The sequence below is a fragment of the Macrobrachium nipponense genome, chromosome 14 (assembly GCF_015104395.2).
Source record: "Macrobrachium nipponense isolate FS-2020 chromosome 14, ASM1510439v2, whole genome shotgun sequence".
Classification (NCBI taxonomy): Eukaryota; Metazoa; Arthropoda; class Malacostraca; order Decapoda; family Palaemonidae; genus Macrobrachium; species Macrobrachium nipponense.
This window is the reverse complement of record NC_087207.1, coordinates 19,117,243-19,137,128: the sequence shown is the minus strand read 5'-3', so window position 1 is coordinate 19,137,128 and position 19,886 is coordinate 19,117,243. Positions and strand designations below refer to the sequence as shown.

The 19,886-nt window shown below is 35.9% G+C and overlaps 2 protein-coding genes across 4 annotated transcripts in view; one reads left to right on the top strand and one right to left on the bottom strand.

The window, feature by feature from the left end:
• The window catches only part of LOC135226359 (uncharacterized), a 76,945-nt gene that overhangs the window by 31,447 nt on the left and 25,612 nt on the right, over positions 1-19,886 (top strand). The gene's annotated exons all lie outside the window — the stretch shown is intronic.
• Positions 1,445-19,441, bottom strand: LOC135226358 (coiled-coil domain-containing protein 8 homolog). 3 transcript variants are annotated; one of them, XM_064265818.1, is made up of 6 exons: positions 19,225-19,441; positions 6,167-6,328; positions 5,668-5,791; positions 4,907-4,966; positions 2,545-3,104; positions 1,445-2,078 (listed from the first exon to the last, which is right to left on the bottom strand). In XM_064265818.1, the coding sequence occupies exons 1-6, from the start codon at positions 19,249-19,251 to the stop codon at positions 1,677-1,679; spliced, it is 1,335 nt and encodes a 444-aa protein (XP_064121888.1). In that variant the 5' UTR covers positions 19,252-19,441; the 3' UTR covers positions 1,445-1,676. The 3 variants fall into 3 exon arrangements, with proteins under 3 accessions (XP_064121888.1, XP_064121889.1, XP_064121890.1); XM_064265819.1 differs by lacking the exon at positions 19,225-19,441 and adding an exon at positions 18,129-18,486; XM_064265820.1 differs by lacking the exon at positions 4,907-4,966 and having other exon boundaries at positions 19,225-19,439.

The window sequence follows — 19,886 nt, the reverse complement described above, 5'->3', positions numbered from 1 at the left end:
GCCCTATTATGTGGTTTTTGAATGACTAAAATCGGTCAATAAACAAAAAAAGTTATATTAATTTTTTTCCGAAAATCGGCTCGTGCTTCATCTAGTTTATCTCCCAGTTAAAACCAAGTTCTTCCTCGCTTGATAAACTAAATAGCTTAATTTTGCACAGTTTTTACTAAGAATTACCCCCAGACTTGATTATATTAATTACTCGTAAATATAGAGGATAAACAAAAGCAATTTGGTATCTTGAAAGGCTGGGATCAACACGCAACCATTAGAACGATGTTCTTGGTACTGTGCCAATCTTCCGGCTTTAATATCGGCCTAGATCTCTGCCATAAACTAACCACATTACTTTCATATCTTGAGCCTTTCTCGTGATGTGATAAAGGTTTATGTAACTCCTTTTGGTAAAGTTCCTTGCTTACATCTAGCTACAATAATTTTTTTTAAGAGTTTAACATAATTTCTTTTGCAAAAAAAAAAAATGGCTCTTGTAACATTGATTTTGATTATATATATATATATATATATATATATATATATATATATATATATATATATATATATATATATTATATATATAATTTTTTACCTAATAACCTGGCACTGGAATTGTTTGTGCTTTAGAACTTAGTCATTTCCATTGAAGAATTAAATTTTATTTCCAGATTCATACTGGACTGTTAATTTGAACTATCTTTGTATTCTTAATAATTTATCAAAATTTGTGTCTGTTTATTTATTTATTAATTTGCTCATTTATTTTTGTTCTCTAATAAATGGTCTCTTCTAACTGTATTTCCAGTTGTCTCCTGTTTCTTCTTTCCAATGAACACCATATCATTTGGGAGCTTGAATTTCAAGTCAGTGGCACCTATGGTGAGCTTTTTCCATATGAATAGGGCTCATCTTCTACACCTTAATAATAATAGTAATTGCATTCTTTCCCACCACCCCTTTTCAGAAAGCGTGAATTAATTTTGTAACTGATTTAGAAAAGAAGACCAATACAGAGGAACTATGCTCAAATTTAGGCAAATCATTACTGGCTCAGAGACTACTTTCCACATGTTTCACATAGACTGCAAAATGTTTAGGTTCTCAACCTTACCCATGACTGATTGGAGCAGAAAAATATCAACTAGGACTGCGTGTGCAGGCTTAACAAACATTGTGCTAGTAGGGGAGTTGGGTTAGAAAATCCAGTAGAGCCTGGGAGATGACATATAAACATGGAGGACATATTTTAATGAAGTTTCTGCCTACTTTTCTTTAGCCATCCTCGAATTGGGCAGAAACTGCACAAAGGTTTAACCCTGTCCATCTTAGGCTTCTTGGATATTACAGCAGACTGGCACCTTCATATGATGTAATTCTCGTAAACAACATAAAATATATCATAAATTAAAGTGCTTAAACAACAATTTTGGTAACAAAAACAAAGGTGTACTATCTAGTAAAATCTTTAATTGTAAAATAGAACAAATATACAAGAGTGACTTAAATCTACCCAAGAGTGCAATCAGTACATCTTACGAACAGGGATGACGTATTTTCTACACCTACAGCTTAGCGATTAGTAAGAATTCCAAGGTCATATCTACAGGAATTGCACGGAGGAAAAAAATTACAGATGGTTTATGACGATAAAAAAATAGACACCTATTTCGATTGTACAACTAGCTACGGAAGAATAGCCTCTTGAATCTTTGGAATAGCGTTGGCGCTGGTTCCTCTGCCTTGGTTTCTTCAGCCGGTGCAGCTTCTGCCTCGGCAACTGGAGCTGCCTCTGCCTCAGCAGCTGGTGCAGCCTCTGCCTCAGCAGCTGGTGCAGCCTCTGCCTCAGCAGCTGGTGCTGCTTCTGCCTCAGCAGCTGGGGCTGCTTCTGCCTCAGCAGCTGGAGCTGCCTCTGCCTCAGCAGCTGGAGCTGCTTCTGCCTCAGCAGCTGGAGCAGCCTCTGCCTCAGCAGCTGGAGCAGCCTCTGCCTCAGCAGCTGGTGCTGCTTCTGCCTCAGCAGCTGGTGCTGCTTCTGCCTCAGCACCAGGTGCTGCTTCTGCCTCAGCAGCTGGAGCAGCCTCTGCCTCAGCAGATGTGATCTGCCTTGCCCTCAGGCAGCTGAGAGCAGCCTCTGACTCAGAGCCTGGATGTCAGCCTCTGCTCAGGCAACTGGTGCGCTTCTGCCTCAGCAGCTGGTGCGCTTCTGCCTCAGCAGTGGAGCAGCCTTAACCTCAGCAGCTGGTTGAGCTCTGCTCAGCAGCTGGAGCAGCCTTCTACCTCAGCAGCGGAGCAGCTATTTACCTCAGCAGCTGGAGAGCCTCTGCCTCAGCGCTGGAGCAGCTCTGCTCAGCAGCTGGAGCAGCCTCGCTCAGCAGCTGGTGCTGCTTTGCCTCAGCAGCGGTTGCTGCTTATGCCTCAGCAGCTGGGGGCTGCTTCAGCAGCAGCTGGGGCCTGCTTCTTGCCTCAGCAGCTGGAGAGCCTCTAACTGCCTCAGCAGCCGGTGCTGGGCGGATTCTGCCTCTGCTCAGCAGCTGGAAGGCTCGCTTCTGCCTCAGCAGCTGGTGCTGCTTCTGCCTCAGCAGCTGGTGCTGCTTCTGCCTCAGCAGCTGGTGCTGCTTCTGCCTCAGCAGCTGGGGCTGCCTCTACCTCAGCAACTGGAGCAGCCTCAGCATCTGGTGCTGCTTCGGCCTCAGCAGCTGGAGCAGCCTCAGCTTCAGCAGCTGGGGCTGCTTCAGCCTCAGCAGCTGGAGCAGCCTCAGCCTCAGCAGCTGGGACTGCTGCTGCCTCAGCAGCTGGGGCAGCCTCTGCCTCAGCAGCTGGAGCAGCCTCTGCCTCAGCAGCTGGGGCAGCCTCTGCCTCGGCAGCTGGAGCAGCTTCTGCCTCAGCAGCTGGAGCTGCTTCTGCCTCAGCAGCTGGAGCTGCTTCTGCCTCAGCAGCTGGTGCAGCTTCTGCTGCAGCAGCTGGAGCTGCCTCTACTTCAGCAGCTGGTGTTGACATTGACTCGACAAGTACTTCAGCCTCAGGGGCTGCAGCAGCTGCCACAGCTTCAGCTTCCGCAGCAGGCTTTGCGACATCCTCTCTGATTATATATGTTTCTTCTGTGATAGTTTCTGTGAGAGAGAAATTATACCAATTAAAAAACCTTGTTTATGGCAAAAATTACAGTTATGTAATATAATATCTGTTGAGGATTATGAACTTGGTATATATAATAATCTGTAAGAGAGGATATATTCCAGTTAGTATATCTGTTTTGTGACACTAACAAATACATAAACATATGACGGTTGAGGATTGCCCTTCCTGTACTATTGAAAATATATGGACTTACTATACATATATAATAACATCCTTTGACAGTTCTTGTATGCAGTACGTGTGTGCATGTGTTTTATTATGGGTGCAGAGTCAATTACGTCCACGACATTGCTTGAGAAAACAATGTTTCTCTTTCTCAGAATAGATTCTCTTAAAGATTCTGGATTACAAAGACAACGTACATCATTGCTTTCCCAAACCTTAAAATTCCCCGTAATTTCTGCAGATGCATTATAGGAGGACCTCAAAATCAAATTCTAACTCCTGTGTTACCCAGTTAAACAATGGTCGTCCCAGGGCTCTCCAGGGATGCATCTGAAGAGGGGTCCCTCTACTGAATAAACATCTCCAGAAACTCCTATTTTAATGACTAATTTTTTTTAATCTGCTCTAATACTGAGAAAAGGTCACATAATATGACATTATTCCCTGAGATTCATCTGAAACACTGGACCCATTCCACAAGGCATTCCATCACCGGCCCCCTAGACACTGAGGCTGAAATTGAAGCTATCTCCAAGTCCCCAGAGCCTCAGAGATCCAAAATGGCCTTAGAAAGGATTGCTAAATGGATACAGGTCTCCCAAGGAATCACAGAAAGTAGGAGTTGGGCATGTGACTCATAGCTTCAAAGAAAATTAACATTAACTCCAAAATTTTGATCAGTTCGAGAGTAAATCAAAAGTTAATGTTCGACAAAATCCTCTTAATGGATTCCAGGAGTAGACTAGGATCCCGAGGTCCACTTAAGGGGGGTGCCTTTTCTGGTGCTCACCAAGGGAGCCCAGGAGTCTGTTTTACAGACTGGACCTAATCCTAGGCTTAGCTGGGGAACCCAGGAACCCAGTTTTGACTTGGGGGCCCTAGTCTGGAGATTCCTGCTGAGACCACAGGGGAACCTAGAGGTTCAGAAAGCTAGGGTGTACTCTTATGTCACTGGTATCGGAAAGGGTTAACCGATACCAGAAACTGAATAAGGCGCTTTAATAATGTATGTGATTATTTGATCATTTTCATTCAGAGAAATAAATAATTTCTTCATATTTCATAATAACTGTTCTAGCTTACAGGAGAACAATATATTTCACTTCATACTTACTAAACATATAATTTCAAGTGCAACAAAGAATTTCCTATTTTTCTACGTAAATAAAAGCATAAATTGGTATTTGAAAGTAAACTACTACAAAGAATCATAAGGAAAATTATGAGTAATAATTATACGCAAGACACTAGTGCAAATACTAATGTTGGCTATTACAGTGCAATTTAACATAGTGAAATATAAACAGGTACTGTCTAACTTTACATTTCACTACAATAATACAGCTACACCAGGCAGAAACGAGCAGAAAAATATACATAAAGCGCACTCTACCCTTTCCCCTGTCAATTTTGTGAATTATAGACAGGCAAAAGCTTAGGATGAGTACTTAGGTGATAGCTGGGGTCAAGAGAGCACAGGTGTTCTGGGAAAAATGAAAAAAAATATAATTGGGGAATTTCAAGCAAGTGATAATCTGCATAAACGAATGTGATCTATATAATGATCATTTGGACGAGAAATCATATATGTATAAATATTTCCACTTACTCTCTGGGTTAATATCCTGCTGAGTTTTGGGAGCTCCAAGATTTTCCAAGATTTTGAGAGCTAACAAAGAGAGGTTGATTATAGAATTGGAGTCTGACACTTTTGTCCGTGACTGTACTGATGTACAGTTTTCAGAAACAGGGGCTTATTATATGGGTATAAAGTGGGTATAATGAGCTATTTTGACATGACCCCCAAAACAAAAATATCTAATTATTAATCCCCGTCTTTCGTTTTCACTACTTTTATAGCCAGAATCTTACATTTGTTTTCAGAAATAGCAGCTTATTAAGTGGGTATTAAATGGGTATAATGAGCTGTTTTGACATGCCCTCAAAATAAAATTACCTAATTAGCAATCCATTCCTACTCTTCCACTACTTTTGTAAGTAGAATCTCACAATCTTCGACACTATAAAAATACATAAGTGAGTTACTCTCTACCTTATGCCCTGACCTCAAAATATTTTAAATCTGACTGATAACCTGGGCAGGTTATCAGAGATAATACTGATATCCCAGTGTCAAATGCCAAAGGCTGCGTTATCTACGCCCCAGTGGGTATGACCGCTCACTACAACTATGAACAATAAACTTAAAATGTAATTTGATTGATTTTAAACCATTACAAAAATTAGATACATTATTTTTTGTTGTGTTTAATAGTAATGGACATAAGAAATTATGTAAGACTGTTGATAAAGGGCCATTTTACAGAGAGAGAGAGAGAAGAGAGAGAGAGAGAGAGAGAGCATCCTCACCTGCACTTAATTCTTCTACGGCGGGTGGAGGAGGGGCGGCTGCAGCCCCAGCGCGGGGGATTTCACCAACAACGTCAGAAGTGTTTTGCTCCAGAATACAACCTGTTGTGTGCAGGAATCGACACTGGAAACAGAAAGAAGAACATTAAAGTCTTGAATGTAAACGAACGGTTGCAGGCATACTAGGAACTGTTTACTCGTGTTGTTGTTGTTGTTGTTGTTGTTATTGTTATTGTTATTGTTATTGTTATTATTATTATTATTATTATTCAGCAGATAAACCACTGACTTGAAATCCAAGCTGCCAAAGAATATTAAGGTACTCATTTGAAATAATCAGCATAAGTATTTGTTTCCTTATTCAATTTTTATTCATTCATGCAGTCATTTTTTTATTTATTTCTAATTTTATTCATTTATTTATTCAGTCATACATTATTATTATTATTATTCACAAGCAAAACATACCGATAACCAAGCGACACATTAATCCACTCACCTGAGAAGCAGCGAAGTATGACGTAGTCCCTTGAACGGCCGACAGGGAGGGCACATGCGCAGAAGGGTGGGGTTGGTGGACTGGTGCCAGGGTAGCCACGCCGTTGGTAGTGGCCCCACCGCCGCGGGATGCCCGGCTAAGGGCAGTCGCCACACGACCTTGCTGTGGGCAGTACAAAAATCATTGCATTATGTAGGCTGGTGTTTTCGTATGTGAGAACATGTATATATTTATTATACATATGTGTGTGTACAGACATATATATATATATATATATATATATATATATATATATATATATATATATATATATATATATATATATATATAATATATATATATATATATATATATACTATTTATACTTTATATGTGTATTCAATTTTTATCTATATGTACTCGTGTACATTATATATATAATATAATATATATATATATATATATATATATATATATAATATATATATATATATATATATGAGATCCTCGCGTGAAAATGAAAGGAGGTACCAAGACTTTCAAATTTTATTCCAAAGTCATCTTCAAGTAATTATGAAATTGAAAATATTTTAATTTTGCCATACCACTGTGAATTTTTATCAATTGTACGTAGCCTGAAATGTCTGAAAATAAACATTGTTTTTAGCAATAATTCATCTGTCAAGAAAGGATTGTTTTGTAATAAATCAGTGATGACAACAGGCGGCGTGTACAAAATTAACTGCTCTGTTTGTAATTTGCCTTATATTGGACAATCTGTTAAGGCTAAGGAATTAAGTAAGAGAGTTCCACAGCATAAATATAATGTACGGGTTACAAACGGAGTCAAGTGCCATTTTTTGTCACGTGAGGGATTTTGAACACCCCATAGAGTCATTTATAGAAGTTCATCAATGCATGACAGATTGTTAGTTGAAGGTTGCCTCATTAGTTATTTTAGTAACATGAATATGAGCGATGGTCTTTTTAAGATGGACGAATTTTTGAGAAGTTTTATTCTTGATGATTTAAAAGTTAAACGAGTTGTTAGATATTTTACAAATAGATAGTTTTGTACTGTGATTTAGTAACTTCATATTTCCGCTAAGTATGTCTTTTGTTTTGAACAATGTTTATTTGCATACTTAATTAAGTAGGTTGTTGACTTGTTTTATTATTTGTGGTAAAAGTTGAAAGTCTTGGTACCTCCTTTCATTTTCACGTGAGGATCTCTTATGTACTTTACCCACGGGACCATTGTGGAATTGCAATATATATATATATATATATATATATATATATATATATATATATATATATATATATATAATATATATATATATATGAATAACTTGATCACGAAGGAGATAAAACGTGATGCTATGTATAAATAAAGGTTTTTTTGCCACGAAGGAAAAAAATGAAAAAGTGAGATAGCCGAGTACTTTCGGTCCTATTCGGACCCTTTACTGAGGCAAACTGATTTTTCAAAGAACACCAAAGTCAAAAGAAGGCTTAATATACAAACTACCACTACCAGATTAGCCATAAGGGCGATTTTCACCCTACAGAGAGGAGGAGTCGCCATAGGCTAGCCACACCTTGAAGGATACCCGCAGTAAACAAGTGATTCTTCCAGAAAACAGTACATTTTGAAAACAACACGGGAGCATATACAATTTAATATCATGAATTTTTACACAAATTTTCCCAACAAAAATTATTATTAATGAAAAGACGAAAGAAAATATAAATATATATATATCGAACAAGAGAAAGAGGGAGAGAGAATATCGAACCAGAGAGAGAGAGAGAGAGAGAGAGAGAGAGAGAGAGAGAGAAAGAAATAATAACTATATACATGTGGGACTAATTTATTAGTTGTTCATTTATTTTGAGGTCCTTCATAAACATCTTACAAAATATGGGTCCAAAAATGGTACATTCCCAGACTAAGATTTAGGTTGTTTTTATTAGTGATTTGTATAATTGCCGATTCCAGTAAATTTCTTGAAACAATCATTAGATCTAGCAATTACCGAGGTATCACCCCAATTAATACAATGAGATTTTTCACTCAGATGGATAAACAGTGCATTTGAAGTCTGGGCTGTTCTAACTGAATACATATGCTGCTTAATCCGAACACATAAATTTTTACTAGACTGACCAACGTAAAACGATGGGCAATCCTTACAAGGAATTTTGTAAATGATGTTGTTATTTGTTACGAGACTATTCTTAATTAGCATATCTTTATTGGTATTGTTATAAGAGAACACTACATTAACATTAAACGATTTAAATATTGATTTTATGGTTTCAAATCCACGAAAATAAGGTAAGCTACATTTTTAGGCATTTCTTTTTCATTAATAGCAACATTATAAAACTTTTTATGAGCTTTTTGATAACATAAATCAATTAAATGAGGTGGGTAGCAGAGATCGTTTCCTATCTTTTTTATGTATTCTATTTCTTGGTCCAGATATTGTGGACTCGTGATACGCAAAGCGCGTAGGAACATAGAAGAAAAAATTGAAATTTTAATATTAAGATGGTGGCCTGAATAAAAATGTACATATGTTAAATTATTTGTGGGTTTTCTATAAATACTGAATTTGCATTGGAAAGATTCTCTATGTATTAATACATCTAGGAAAAGGATGACATTGTTATTTTCAATTTCAACAGTGAATTTTATGGATGGCACTAAATTATTCAATTTAGACAGTAAATCATTTACATCGATACCACCTGGTAAGACTACTAAGATATCATCGACATATCGGTACCATTTTAAGGGGATAAGTGTGATATTCGGGAGGTGTTGTTTCTCAAAAAATTCCATATATAAGTTTGAAAGGAGAGGTGATTAAGGGTTACCCATAGCCATACCAAATATTTGTTGGTAATATTCTCCATTAAAAATAAATCTGCAATCACAAATACATAACTTAATTAAGGAAATTATGTGACTAATGGACATAGGCAATTCATGCAGTACAAGTTCATTACTTAAATATTCTAGCACAGAGTCAATAGGGACTTTTGTAAACAAAGAACATACATCAAAACTGACAAAAATATCGCTAGGGTTTAGTACAATGTTATTTAATTTTTCCACAAGATCAAGAGAATTCCGGATGTGTGAATTAGATACAGTTCCTAGTAGCGGGATAACAGTTTAGTAAGATATTTAGATAGTTTATAAGCAATTGATCCTACAGTACTAATAATTGGGCGCATAGGTTTGTTTTCCTTATGAGTTTTGACTAGGCCATATAAATATGGTAATGAGGGACACTTTACAGTTAACTGACACAAAAGTTCTTTTTTATCTTTAAGAATTTGTTTGATATTGATATTAAAGTTTTTTATTACTTGGTCCAATGGATGTTTTGCGAGTTTTTTGTAAGTTATTTCATCCTCTAGTAAAGTATGCATGCGTGATATGTAGTCATTTTTATCAAGAACCACTAAACTGTTGGATTTATCAGCCTTGGTAATGTGTAAGCTATTATCATTCTTCAATTCTTTTAAACTTTTGTTGTAGCGAGCGGGGAAGTTATCTTCATGGTAGGCATGCGTAGCACTATATGTCATGCCTTTGATAATGTCTAAATGATTTTGTGGTAGGTCACAGTATTTTTCAAATTTATATAGAGATGTCGCTATTGATAAAGCTGAGGGTTTGTTACAAATGAAGAAAGACACCCCAAAGCCTAATGCGCGCACTGCATTATCACTTATTTGTTTGCTCGATAAATTCACCACACAATCACTTCTAGCATTATTGGTCCAATCACTGTCGTTGATAAGGTTGTTTAATTTTCTGTCCAGTTTTCTAGTCAAAACTCATAAGGAAAACAAACCTATGCGCCCAATTATTAGTACTGTAGGATCAATTGCTTATAAACTATCTAAATATCTTACTAAACTGTTATCCCCGCTACTAGGAACTGTATCTAATTCACACATCCGGAATTCTCTTGATCTTGTGGAAAAATTAAATAACATTGTACTAAACCCTAGCGATATTTTTGTCAGTTTTGATGTATGTTCTTTGTTTACAAAAGTCCCTATTGACTCTGTGCTAGAATATTTAAGTAATGAACTTGTACTGCATGAATTGCATATGTCGATTAGTCACATAATTTCCTTGATTAAGTTATGTATTTGTGATTGCAGATTTATTTTTAATGGAGAATATTACCAACAAATATTTGGTATGGCCATGGGTAACCCTTTATCACCTCTCCTTTCAAACTTATATATGGAATTTTTTGAGAGACAACACCTCCCAAATATCACACTTATCCCCTTAAAATGGTACCGATATGTCGACGATATCTTAGTAGTCTTACCTGGTGGTATCGATGTAAATGATTTACTGTCTAAATTGAATAATTTAGTGCCATCCATAAAATTCACTGTTGAAATTGAAAATAGCAATTTCATCCCTTTCCTAGATGTATTAATACATAGAGAATCTTTCCAATGCAAATTCAGTATTTATAGAAAACCCACAAATAATTTAACATATGTACATTTTTATTCTGGCCATTTAATTTATCTATGTTATCAAAAAGCTCATAAAAAGATTTATAATGTTGCTATTAATGAAAAAGAAATGCCTAAAAATGTACATAGCTTACCTTATTTTCGTGGATTTGAAACCACAAAATCAATATTTAAATCGTTTAATGTTAATGTAGTGTTCTCTTATAACAATACCATTAAAGATATGCTAATTAAGAATAGTCCCGTAACAAATAACAACATCATTTATTGACTCTGTGCTAGAATATTTAAGTAATGAACTTGTACTGCATGAATTGCATATGTCGATTAGTCACATAATTTCCTTGATTAAGTTATGTATTTGTGATTGCAGATTTATTTTTAATGGAGAATATTACCAACAAATATTTGGTATGGCCATGGGTAACCCTTTATCACCTCTCCTTTCAAACTTATATATGGAATTTTTTGAGAGACAACACCTCCCGAATATCACACTTATCCCCTTAAAATGGTACCGATATGTCGACGATATCTTAGTAGTCTTACCTGGTGGTATCGATGTAAATGATTTACTGTCTAAATTGAATAATTTAGTGCCATCCATAAAATTCACTGTTGAAATTGAAAATAGCAATGTCATCCCTTTCCTAGATGTATTAATACATAGAGAATCTTTCCAATGCAAATTCAGTATTTATAGAAAACCCACAAATAATTTAACATGTGTACATTTTTATTCTGTCCATTTAATTTATCTATGTTATCAAAAAGCTCATAAAAAGATTTATAATGTTGCTATTAATGAAAAAGAAATGCCTAAAAATGTACATAGCTTACCTTATTTTCGTGGATTTGAAACCACAAAATCAATATTTAAATCGTTTAATGTTAATGTAGTGTTCTCTTATAACAATACCATTAAAGATATGCTAATTAAGAATAGTCCCGTAACAAATAACAACATCATTTACAAAATTCCTTGTAAGGATTGCCCATCGTTTTACGTTGGTCAGTCTAATAAAAATTTATGTGTTCGGATTAAGCAGCATATGTATTCAGTTAGAACAGCCCAGACTTCAAATGTACTGTTTTGCCCATCGTTTTACGTTGGTCAGTCTAGTAAAAATTTATGTGTTCGGATTAAGCAGCATATGTATTCAGTTAGAACAGCCCAGACTTCAAATGTACTGTTTATCCATCTGAGTGAAAAATCTCATTGTATTAATTGGGGTGATACCTCGTTAATTGCTAGATCTAATGATTATGTTTCAAGAAATTTACTGGAATCGGCAATTATACAAATCACTAATAAAAACAACCTAAATCTTAGTCTGGGAATGTACCATTTGGACCCATATATTTGTAAGATGTTTATGAAGGACCTCAAAATAAATGAACAACTAATAAATTAGTCCCACATGTATATAGTTATTATTTCTCTCTCTCTCTCTCTCTCTCTCTCTCTCTCTCTCTCTCTCTCTCTCTCTGGTTCGATATTCTCTCTCTCTCTTTCTCTTGCTCGATATATATATATTTATATTTTCTTTCGTCTTTTCATTAATAATAATTTTTGTTGGGAAAATTTGTGTAAAAATTCATGATATTAAATTGTATGTGCTCCCGTGTTGTTTTCAAAATGTACTGTTTTCTGGAAGAATCACTTGTTTACGTTGGATATCCTTCAAGGTGTGGCTAGCCTATGGCGACTCCTCCTCTCTGTAGAGTGAAAATCGCCCTTATGGCTAATCTGGTAGTGTTAGTTCGTATATTAAGCCTTCTTTTGACTATGGTGTTCTTTTAAAAATCAGTTTGCCTCAGTAAAGGGTCCGAATAGGACCGAAAGTACTCGGCTATCTCGCTTTTTCATTGTTTTCCTTCGTGGCAAAAAATACCTATATATATATATATATATATATATATATATATATATATATATATATATATATATATATTTAATGTGTGTATAGATATATACTATATAATACGTGTGTGTGTGTATATATATATATATATATATATATATACACATAATTTTATCTTTTTTCAAACTAACTTCCATAACAGGCAATATCTTCTAATTTTATCGCGTAACTATTTCAAAATCTCGAATCGCAACGAAAGAAAGTATAAATCGGCCTACCCAAGGTATATAGAATAAGGGCCTACCTACCGCTAAATTACGCTTTGTAAAAAAAAAAAAAAAATATAGGCCTTGTAACAAATTTCGATCCACCAGCTGAAGAAAGAAGACTAATCATGGAGATGCCCAACCTTTATCAAGAATCTTGTTCGTCTCAAAATATTAATAAATAAACGTTATACGTCTCAAAATATTAATAAACAAACCTTATACGTCTCAAAATATTAAAGAAGATATTTATAGAAAATACTAATGTCCTCCCCCAGAGATCACAACATAAGAATTAGCAACTGCCAAAACAACAATCTGCTACAATCTTGGCGCCCAAAAGAGGCCCAACCGGTGGCAAGTTACCAAAAACTTTAAGGACAGATTTAAACGGCCCAGTAGCATTGGCCAAATTCCTCTGTCCACGTCGTTCTGTTGCTCTGCACTATACCTCACTGCACTACACTATCCAAGGATACACTACACTATATGACAGAGGCTCTAATTGTATTATGAATCTTCGGTTGATAATATTAAGATTAGAGAAAAGCAAATGATGTGGGTATTGTTGTTGTTCTGCACTTAACAACGCCATACTACAGTGCAATGCACTGCACTCAACTGCACTACGCTGACCTACATTTTAATTACAAGCAAAGCCGCCGCCTACTTTCTATCCCCTTTCTGTACGTTGGTCGTAAATTTTATACGCCTGTCAAGAGCTGTGCCAAGCTAGCAGCAACGGCATTGCCTGATGTAATCATTAATAAAATGACCTACACCAACCCAGCAGAGATTATTAGTCTAAGCTCTAAGCTAACTCAGGGAAACTCTTATTCGTCAAAGTGTTTACACAGAGAAATGGTCTTGCTCTTGAGTATTATCATTAATAAACTGATCTGTACTGACAAAGAGATTAGTCTAAACTGAATCTGAGAATCACTGACTTCTCTAGTGTCTGGATAAACCAGGCTTTATGCCAGCACAAACCCTTGCTCTAAAACAAGGCTCATGAAATAAGGTGTGAAAGGGAGTAAGATGTCTCGTGTGGACCTCCTGTCTCTGACCAAGCAACGGAGGCTGCTACAAATACTGGTCATAGACTTATTTTGATTTGAATTTCCAGGTGAAATTCGGATAGGCCTACGCTTGTTAAGTTTCTGGCTTTTATCATTAACAAAAGAAGTCGTACAATGCACATCTGTCACCATAAACCTAAACATAGGCACTAATTTCTAATTGTTTAAATAATATTCGCTCACTAACTAAATAACGTCCTTAATTAAATTTGTATTTGATTTTCCTCACGAAACTGGAATAAGCCTATGTTTTTTTAAGGAGTAGATCCAAATTTGTCAAGTTGTTGGTTACTTATCTGGAAAAAAAAAAAAAAAGTCATACAGTGCATAGTTTTACCCTAGGCCTAATCATTCGTACTGGTTTGCCGGTGATTAAGTAATATTCATACTTGAACCAATAGTAATGTAATAAAGATGTAACTTATTGAATTAATCATAAAACATATACTTATACATTGCGTATTTTTCACCATAGGCCTAATGAGTCTTACTGATTTCTTATTTAAATATTCACACTTTTAATAACGTAATAAAGCTGTCAGTTATTAAATTAATATCTATCTCAGGATAACAAGGGCCTAATTGAGCCTATGATAGTCAACTATATAGACTCATAAATAGTTTACCATCAACCACCACAAAGGAAACAAGTCAAAAATGCTCCGAAGTTTCTTCAGCGCAATCGAGTTTTCTATACAGAACATAATCAAGGCCAGCGAATATAGATCCATCTTCCGGTGGTCTCGTTATAATGAAACTTTAACCACGGCCCAGTGGTGCCCTGTCCTATATCGCTAGATGCACCATTATGGCTAACTTTACCGTTGAATAAAAAGAAAAAAAAAACTGAGGCTGGAGGGCTGCAATTTGGTATGTTTGATGATTGGAGGGTGGATGATCAACATACCAATTTGCAGCCGTCTAGCCTCAGTGGTTTCTAAGATCTGAGGGCGGACAGAATAAAGTGCAGACGGACAGAAACAAAGGCGGCACAATAGTTTACTTTTACAGAAAACTGAAACTATTTCTGACACATGAAAAAAAAAATAAATAAATAAAGAACAAAAATGGAGCAAGGTGTCCATGAAAGCATAAAAGAAACCATAGCCAGCCATATATAGCCTATATATAGATATATCTTCAAGCATACAAAGGCCACTGTATTATATATAAGGTTTCTCTCAGCGTCCACTCGTCGGCATACGTGACTTGTTTTCTACTGAATCCGTAGCGTCTAGAAATATATTATATATATATATATATATATATATATATATATCATATATCTATATATACTATATTATAATATATCTATATATATAATATATATATTATTATATATATATCTATATATATAGACGACTTGTTACTGATTGATCCATTTCGGTAGACTGGCGACGCGCATAAGTTATTATTTATGTATTTATTTTATTTATTTATTTGAGTAGTCATGTAATTACTTATTCATTTACTTATACTTGGCCACAATTTGGCCTAGGTTTTACTACTGTTTGGTAAATGCATGAAAAATTATTTATATTAATATATATATATATATATATATATATATATATATGTATGTATGTATATATCATATGTGTTATATATTATATATACATATATATATATATATATTGTATGTATGTATGTATATATACACATACATATATATACTGTGTACATATATATAAACAAAATAACTTAACAAAAAAAATAATGAATGCACTTGATTATTCTCAAAAACAAATCAAGATTGTTCTGGCCTTGTAGTCAGGGGCGCGTTCATTCGCTGACGACGGCTGCATTCAGGACGGATTAAAAAGCGCAAGTAAGCGTTACAATAATACATTTTCTTAAATTGCTATTTAGAGAGAGAAAGAGCACTCTAATCACCTGTTTACGTCAGCTGAACATATTGACGAATTATATAGGCCTTAAATAATACAAATTCTTTCAAATAATTTAGGTCTATGCAAACGGCGCTCACTGAATCACAATTTTGTCTGGTCAATATTAATATACAAAACATTTATTTACCTTTAGGTATCAAACTTTGCCTCGTAAACAAAGTATCAAAATATTAATAATTTTTCTTATAAATATTAACGGGAGAAAATTGTTAATTCAGATAGCGCCATTTACAAAAGGCTTACCACTGAGTGTGCATAGGCCTATATTACGTTCACAAATATGTATGTAGTTTTATAGTTTTAATATATATATGTTGTAATAACATTAAAACGGGTAACGGAGCTAGCTAGCTCTCTCTCTCTCTCTCTCTCTCTCTCTCTCTCTCTCTCTCTCTCTCTCATCAAGTAGAATTATCTTTAATAGTATATCATTACTTACTGTACCACCAATAAACACCTATAATAACATAATCATTACTTTCCGTAAAACCCCAAAAAAACACCGTAAAACCCAAAGAAACACCTGAAATAAATTATAATTAGAGCTTATCACTTATTCCTTATACGTGGAATCTAATTTTCGTCCCAATAAATCGGTTAATAAAAAACAAACAAACATGGCGGCGCCGTCCTCGTTTCGTCCAGAGCCTTTCAGTCAGGTGCTTCAGTTTCACCCTGTTCGAAACTAAACAGATGTGGGATATTCATTCGAGATATTTACGTTTAATAATTAATTAAAACTTGTTATTTGGTATTTTTTACTCTCGTAGATCATTTATTTAAGAAATTATTTATTAACGGTATTTTAACGACTTAAAAGATGCCATTGTTTTGGGTTTCAAACCTAGGCCTAGACGTAACCACTTTACGTTAACTTGAACATATAGTGTGGCTATTCATTGCGGATATTTACGATTAATATATAAAAGAAACTCTATATTTCTTCGATAACTGCTTTATTTCTGTAAATCATTTATCAAAGAAATGATTTGTTATTAGTATTACAACGATTTAGCGGAGTAAGTACCTTCATGTCTTGGATGTGAAACCTAGACCTAGCATTGTTTCGTACGCTCAAACACAGCGACAATGTTGATATTCACTATAGATATTTACGGTAATAAATGAAACCTGATAATAGTTTCATTTCCGGTAAATTATTTTATAAAGAAATTATTTATTAAACATATTTCAATGATTTAAGAGACGACAATGTAGGATATTTACTCGAGTTACTTTAACCAAATAAAACTCCAATTTTCCTTAATTGATTCATTAAAGATATTTCACGGTTTAAAAGAGTATATTGACGTGATGGATATAGAACCTAAACCTAGACTTAACCATAACCTTAAGTCTGAACACACACATGGGCGCATAATAAACCCGTCCTCAGTCCGGTTTAACCGGTAATATATTACAGAGACAAACGTGGCCGCTATAAATCCGGAACCGACTGAGAAATCATTTAGAAAAAAAAAACACACACACACCTTAAAACACACACATTTGCAAACGTGGCTTCACCAAAACATCAAACACAAACACGTTTAGGTTTTAGGTTTATATCGATCTACCAATCGTACCCAGCCCCTCAATTCGTGTAGTTTCTGGTGTACAAAAGCCTGGTGATGACCTTGTGGGTGGTGGGTTTTTAAGGGGGGGGGGGGAGGGCTTAATGTATACGGCAGCGCCGGCCATGAGAAAGGGGGAGCGGGTAGGATATGGTGATAGAGAGGGGGGAGGGCGGATGGTACAGTAAGTGTTACATAACAGGCTGCGAGAAGCCGGAATGCCGTACTTACTGGAGTACCATAACAAAGGTTTTCTAAATTTGATCACGTTCTTTTTACGTAATTCTGGGAAACAAAGACCAGTAGTATTCCTTTCAGTTCAATGCTTAAAATACTATTAAAATGAAAGAAGAGAAAAAATGTAATCACGTTCGCTCAAAAAAAGGAAAAATAAAAAGTTTAAGAAACGAAGACCAGCATTACTTTAAGTTCAATTCCGTTGCGAGAGAGAGAGAGAGAGAGAGAGAGAGAGAGAGAGAGAGAGAGAGAGAGAGAGAGAGAGAGAGAGAGTTATGTAACATTCTTACTCGAAAAGGAAATGTTTTGAATGAGATAATTTTAAATTACTTTAACACTTCATTTATATTAAAGAAAACATTAGGCCTATACGTCTTTAAAACTGACTTTTGAACTCGTTTTTTATATTATGAGAGGTAATGCGGGAAGGACGAGCACCAGAAGTGTTTCATATGTGTTGAGTAACTAAGTGTAATATATTCAGGCCTCGAAAAGTTTAATCTCACGTAAAAACTGGATTGGACTTACCGTCCGTACCATTGTTGCTACCTTGAAGATGTGAAGTCTCTCACTCTCTCTCGCTAGTCACACGTGTTCAAAGACTATTGAAACGTGTGCACAAAACACCTGTCTTGTATCATCTGCACGTATGAGTGTCACTTACACACTTACAAACACACACAGACACGTCACTAGCTGATACTTATAATTCATATGAGGCCCACACTTTAGGATTATTTGACTTAATTTCAGATTCTTTTCAGGGAATGGGGCAGATATTCGCCAACAAAATGGACGCTGCTGGTCCTTCAGATGCAGATGCACCAGCGAGTGTACCGCGTACCACGTACTGCGTACCACAACGCATCAGCTGTGGCGAACTAAGAATGCGATAAAAGGATTATTATATAACAGTACCGCAAGCATAAGAGTCAGGTTGGGATTCAGGAACCGGTCGGTTGCCAGTTATTTGGGAAAAGGCCATCTTGTAAAGGAACAATATTGTCAACAAATGCAAAAATGACACAATTGAGGGTACAGTGCTTGGTATAGTGAAGGCATTATGTACAATAATTCGATCATGTCTACATTCTCACTATGTTTACAAAAGCCTGTTCATGTTCGGTTGCCAGTTTTGGTGTATAGGGCATTTTTAAGACAAAAAAATTGCAAAAAAATTGCAACAGTATTTTTAAATGACACAACTGGGTACATTGCCGGGTAAAATGGGGTCACTATATTTTAAATTGATGATGTCTAAATCAGTTTATATTATCTGAACTATGCAATTCATGTTTGGTTGCCAGTTTGGGGTAGGGCATCTTTAACACCTAGAAAAAAAAAACGTAAAATAGCACAAATGGGCACATTGCTTGCTATGATGAAGACATTCCATTGTAATTCGGTTTAATCTTGTCCATTTTTATATATTTAAGCTACACAGTTCATGTTCGGTTGCCAGTTTGGGGTAGGGCATCTCTAAAATGGCACACAAAACTTGCAAAATAATGCAGAAATTAACCAACTGGGGACATAGCTTGCAACAATGAAGACACCCCCATTACAATTCGGTCAAATCTCGCCCATTTTATATATTAAAACTGCAAATCATGTCTTGTCTTACCGAAATACTGATAGTTGCCCGATGCATGGCTAATGCGATTCCTCCCGCAAGACGGCTGATATGGACACACACACACACACTCCCTCGGCCCGTCTGTGTCCAACGCTGTTGCTATGTTCAGAATTTGTGTACCTCCCTGAGCTTCGTCCTTCGCCCCTCAGCCGTACGATACGTTCTACCCACTCCCTGCTTCGTCTTCCTACTGCTGCGTGTGTGACTGTTAGTTTGTATGCATGAAATTTCCAAGGGCGTCTAAGGCTTGAAGTAGTAGAACCAGAAGAAGAAGAAGAAGGGGGAGGAACTAGTAGGTTGAATGTCTGAATGACCTCCAAGGAAATTTGGCAGCCAGAAAAATCAAGATTCTAAGATTAAATGTCAGCCTCAAATCATGACATTATCATCATTATATTCCCAAATTTTACACCGTGACGTCATGCATTACCGATTCTTATTGTCGTAATTGTCTGTTTTAGGTCAGTGTTGAATTATATAGCTCTTAGTTAGTGCATAAAGGAATTGCATCTCATAGTGAGATGACAATGTGCATATATAGAACGGTAAGCCAAAATATAGTTTAATTTGTTTGTGAACGTAACCTGTCCTTGCACTAGTTTCAGTTACGTAACATAATTCTCTCTCTCTCTCTCTCTCTCCTCTCTCTC

What these genes read in the sequence shown, in the direction of transcription:
- LOC135226358 (XM_064265818.1), bottom strand. Translation starts at nt 19,251, where the DNA reads ATGCATCGGGCAACTATCAGTATTTCG. An exon ending in GGGCAACTATCAGTATTTCG is followed by an intron (nt 6,329 to 19,224) that starts GTAAGACAAGAC and finishes TACTGCCCACAG; the next exon opens with CAAGGTCGTGTGGCGACTGC. An exon ending in CATACTTCGCTGCTTCTCAG is followed by an intron (nt 5,792 to 6,166) that starts GTGAGTGGATTA and finishes TTCTGTTTCCAG; the next exon opens with TGTCGATTCCTGCACACAAC.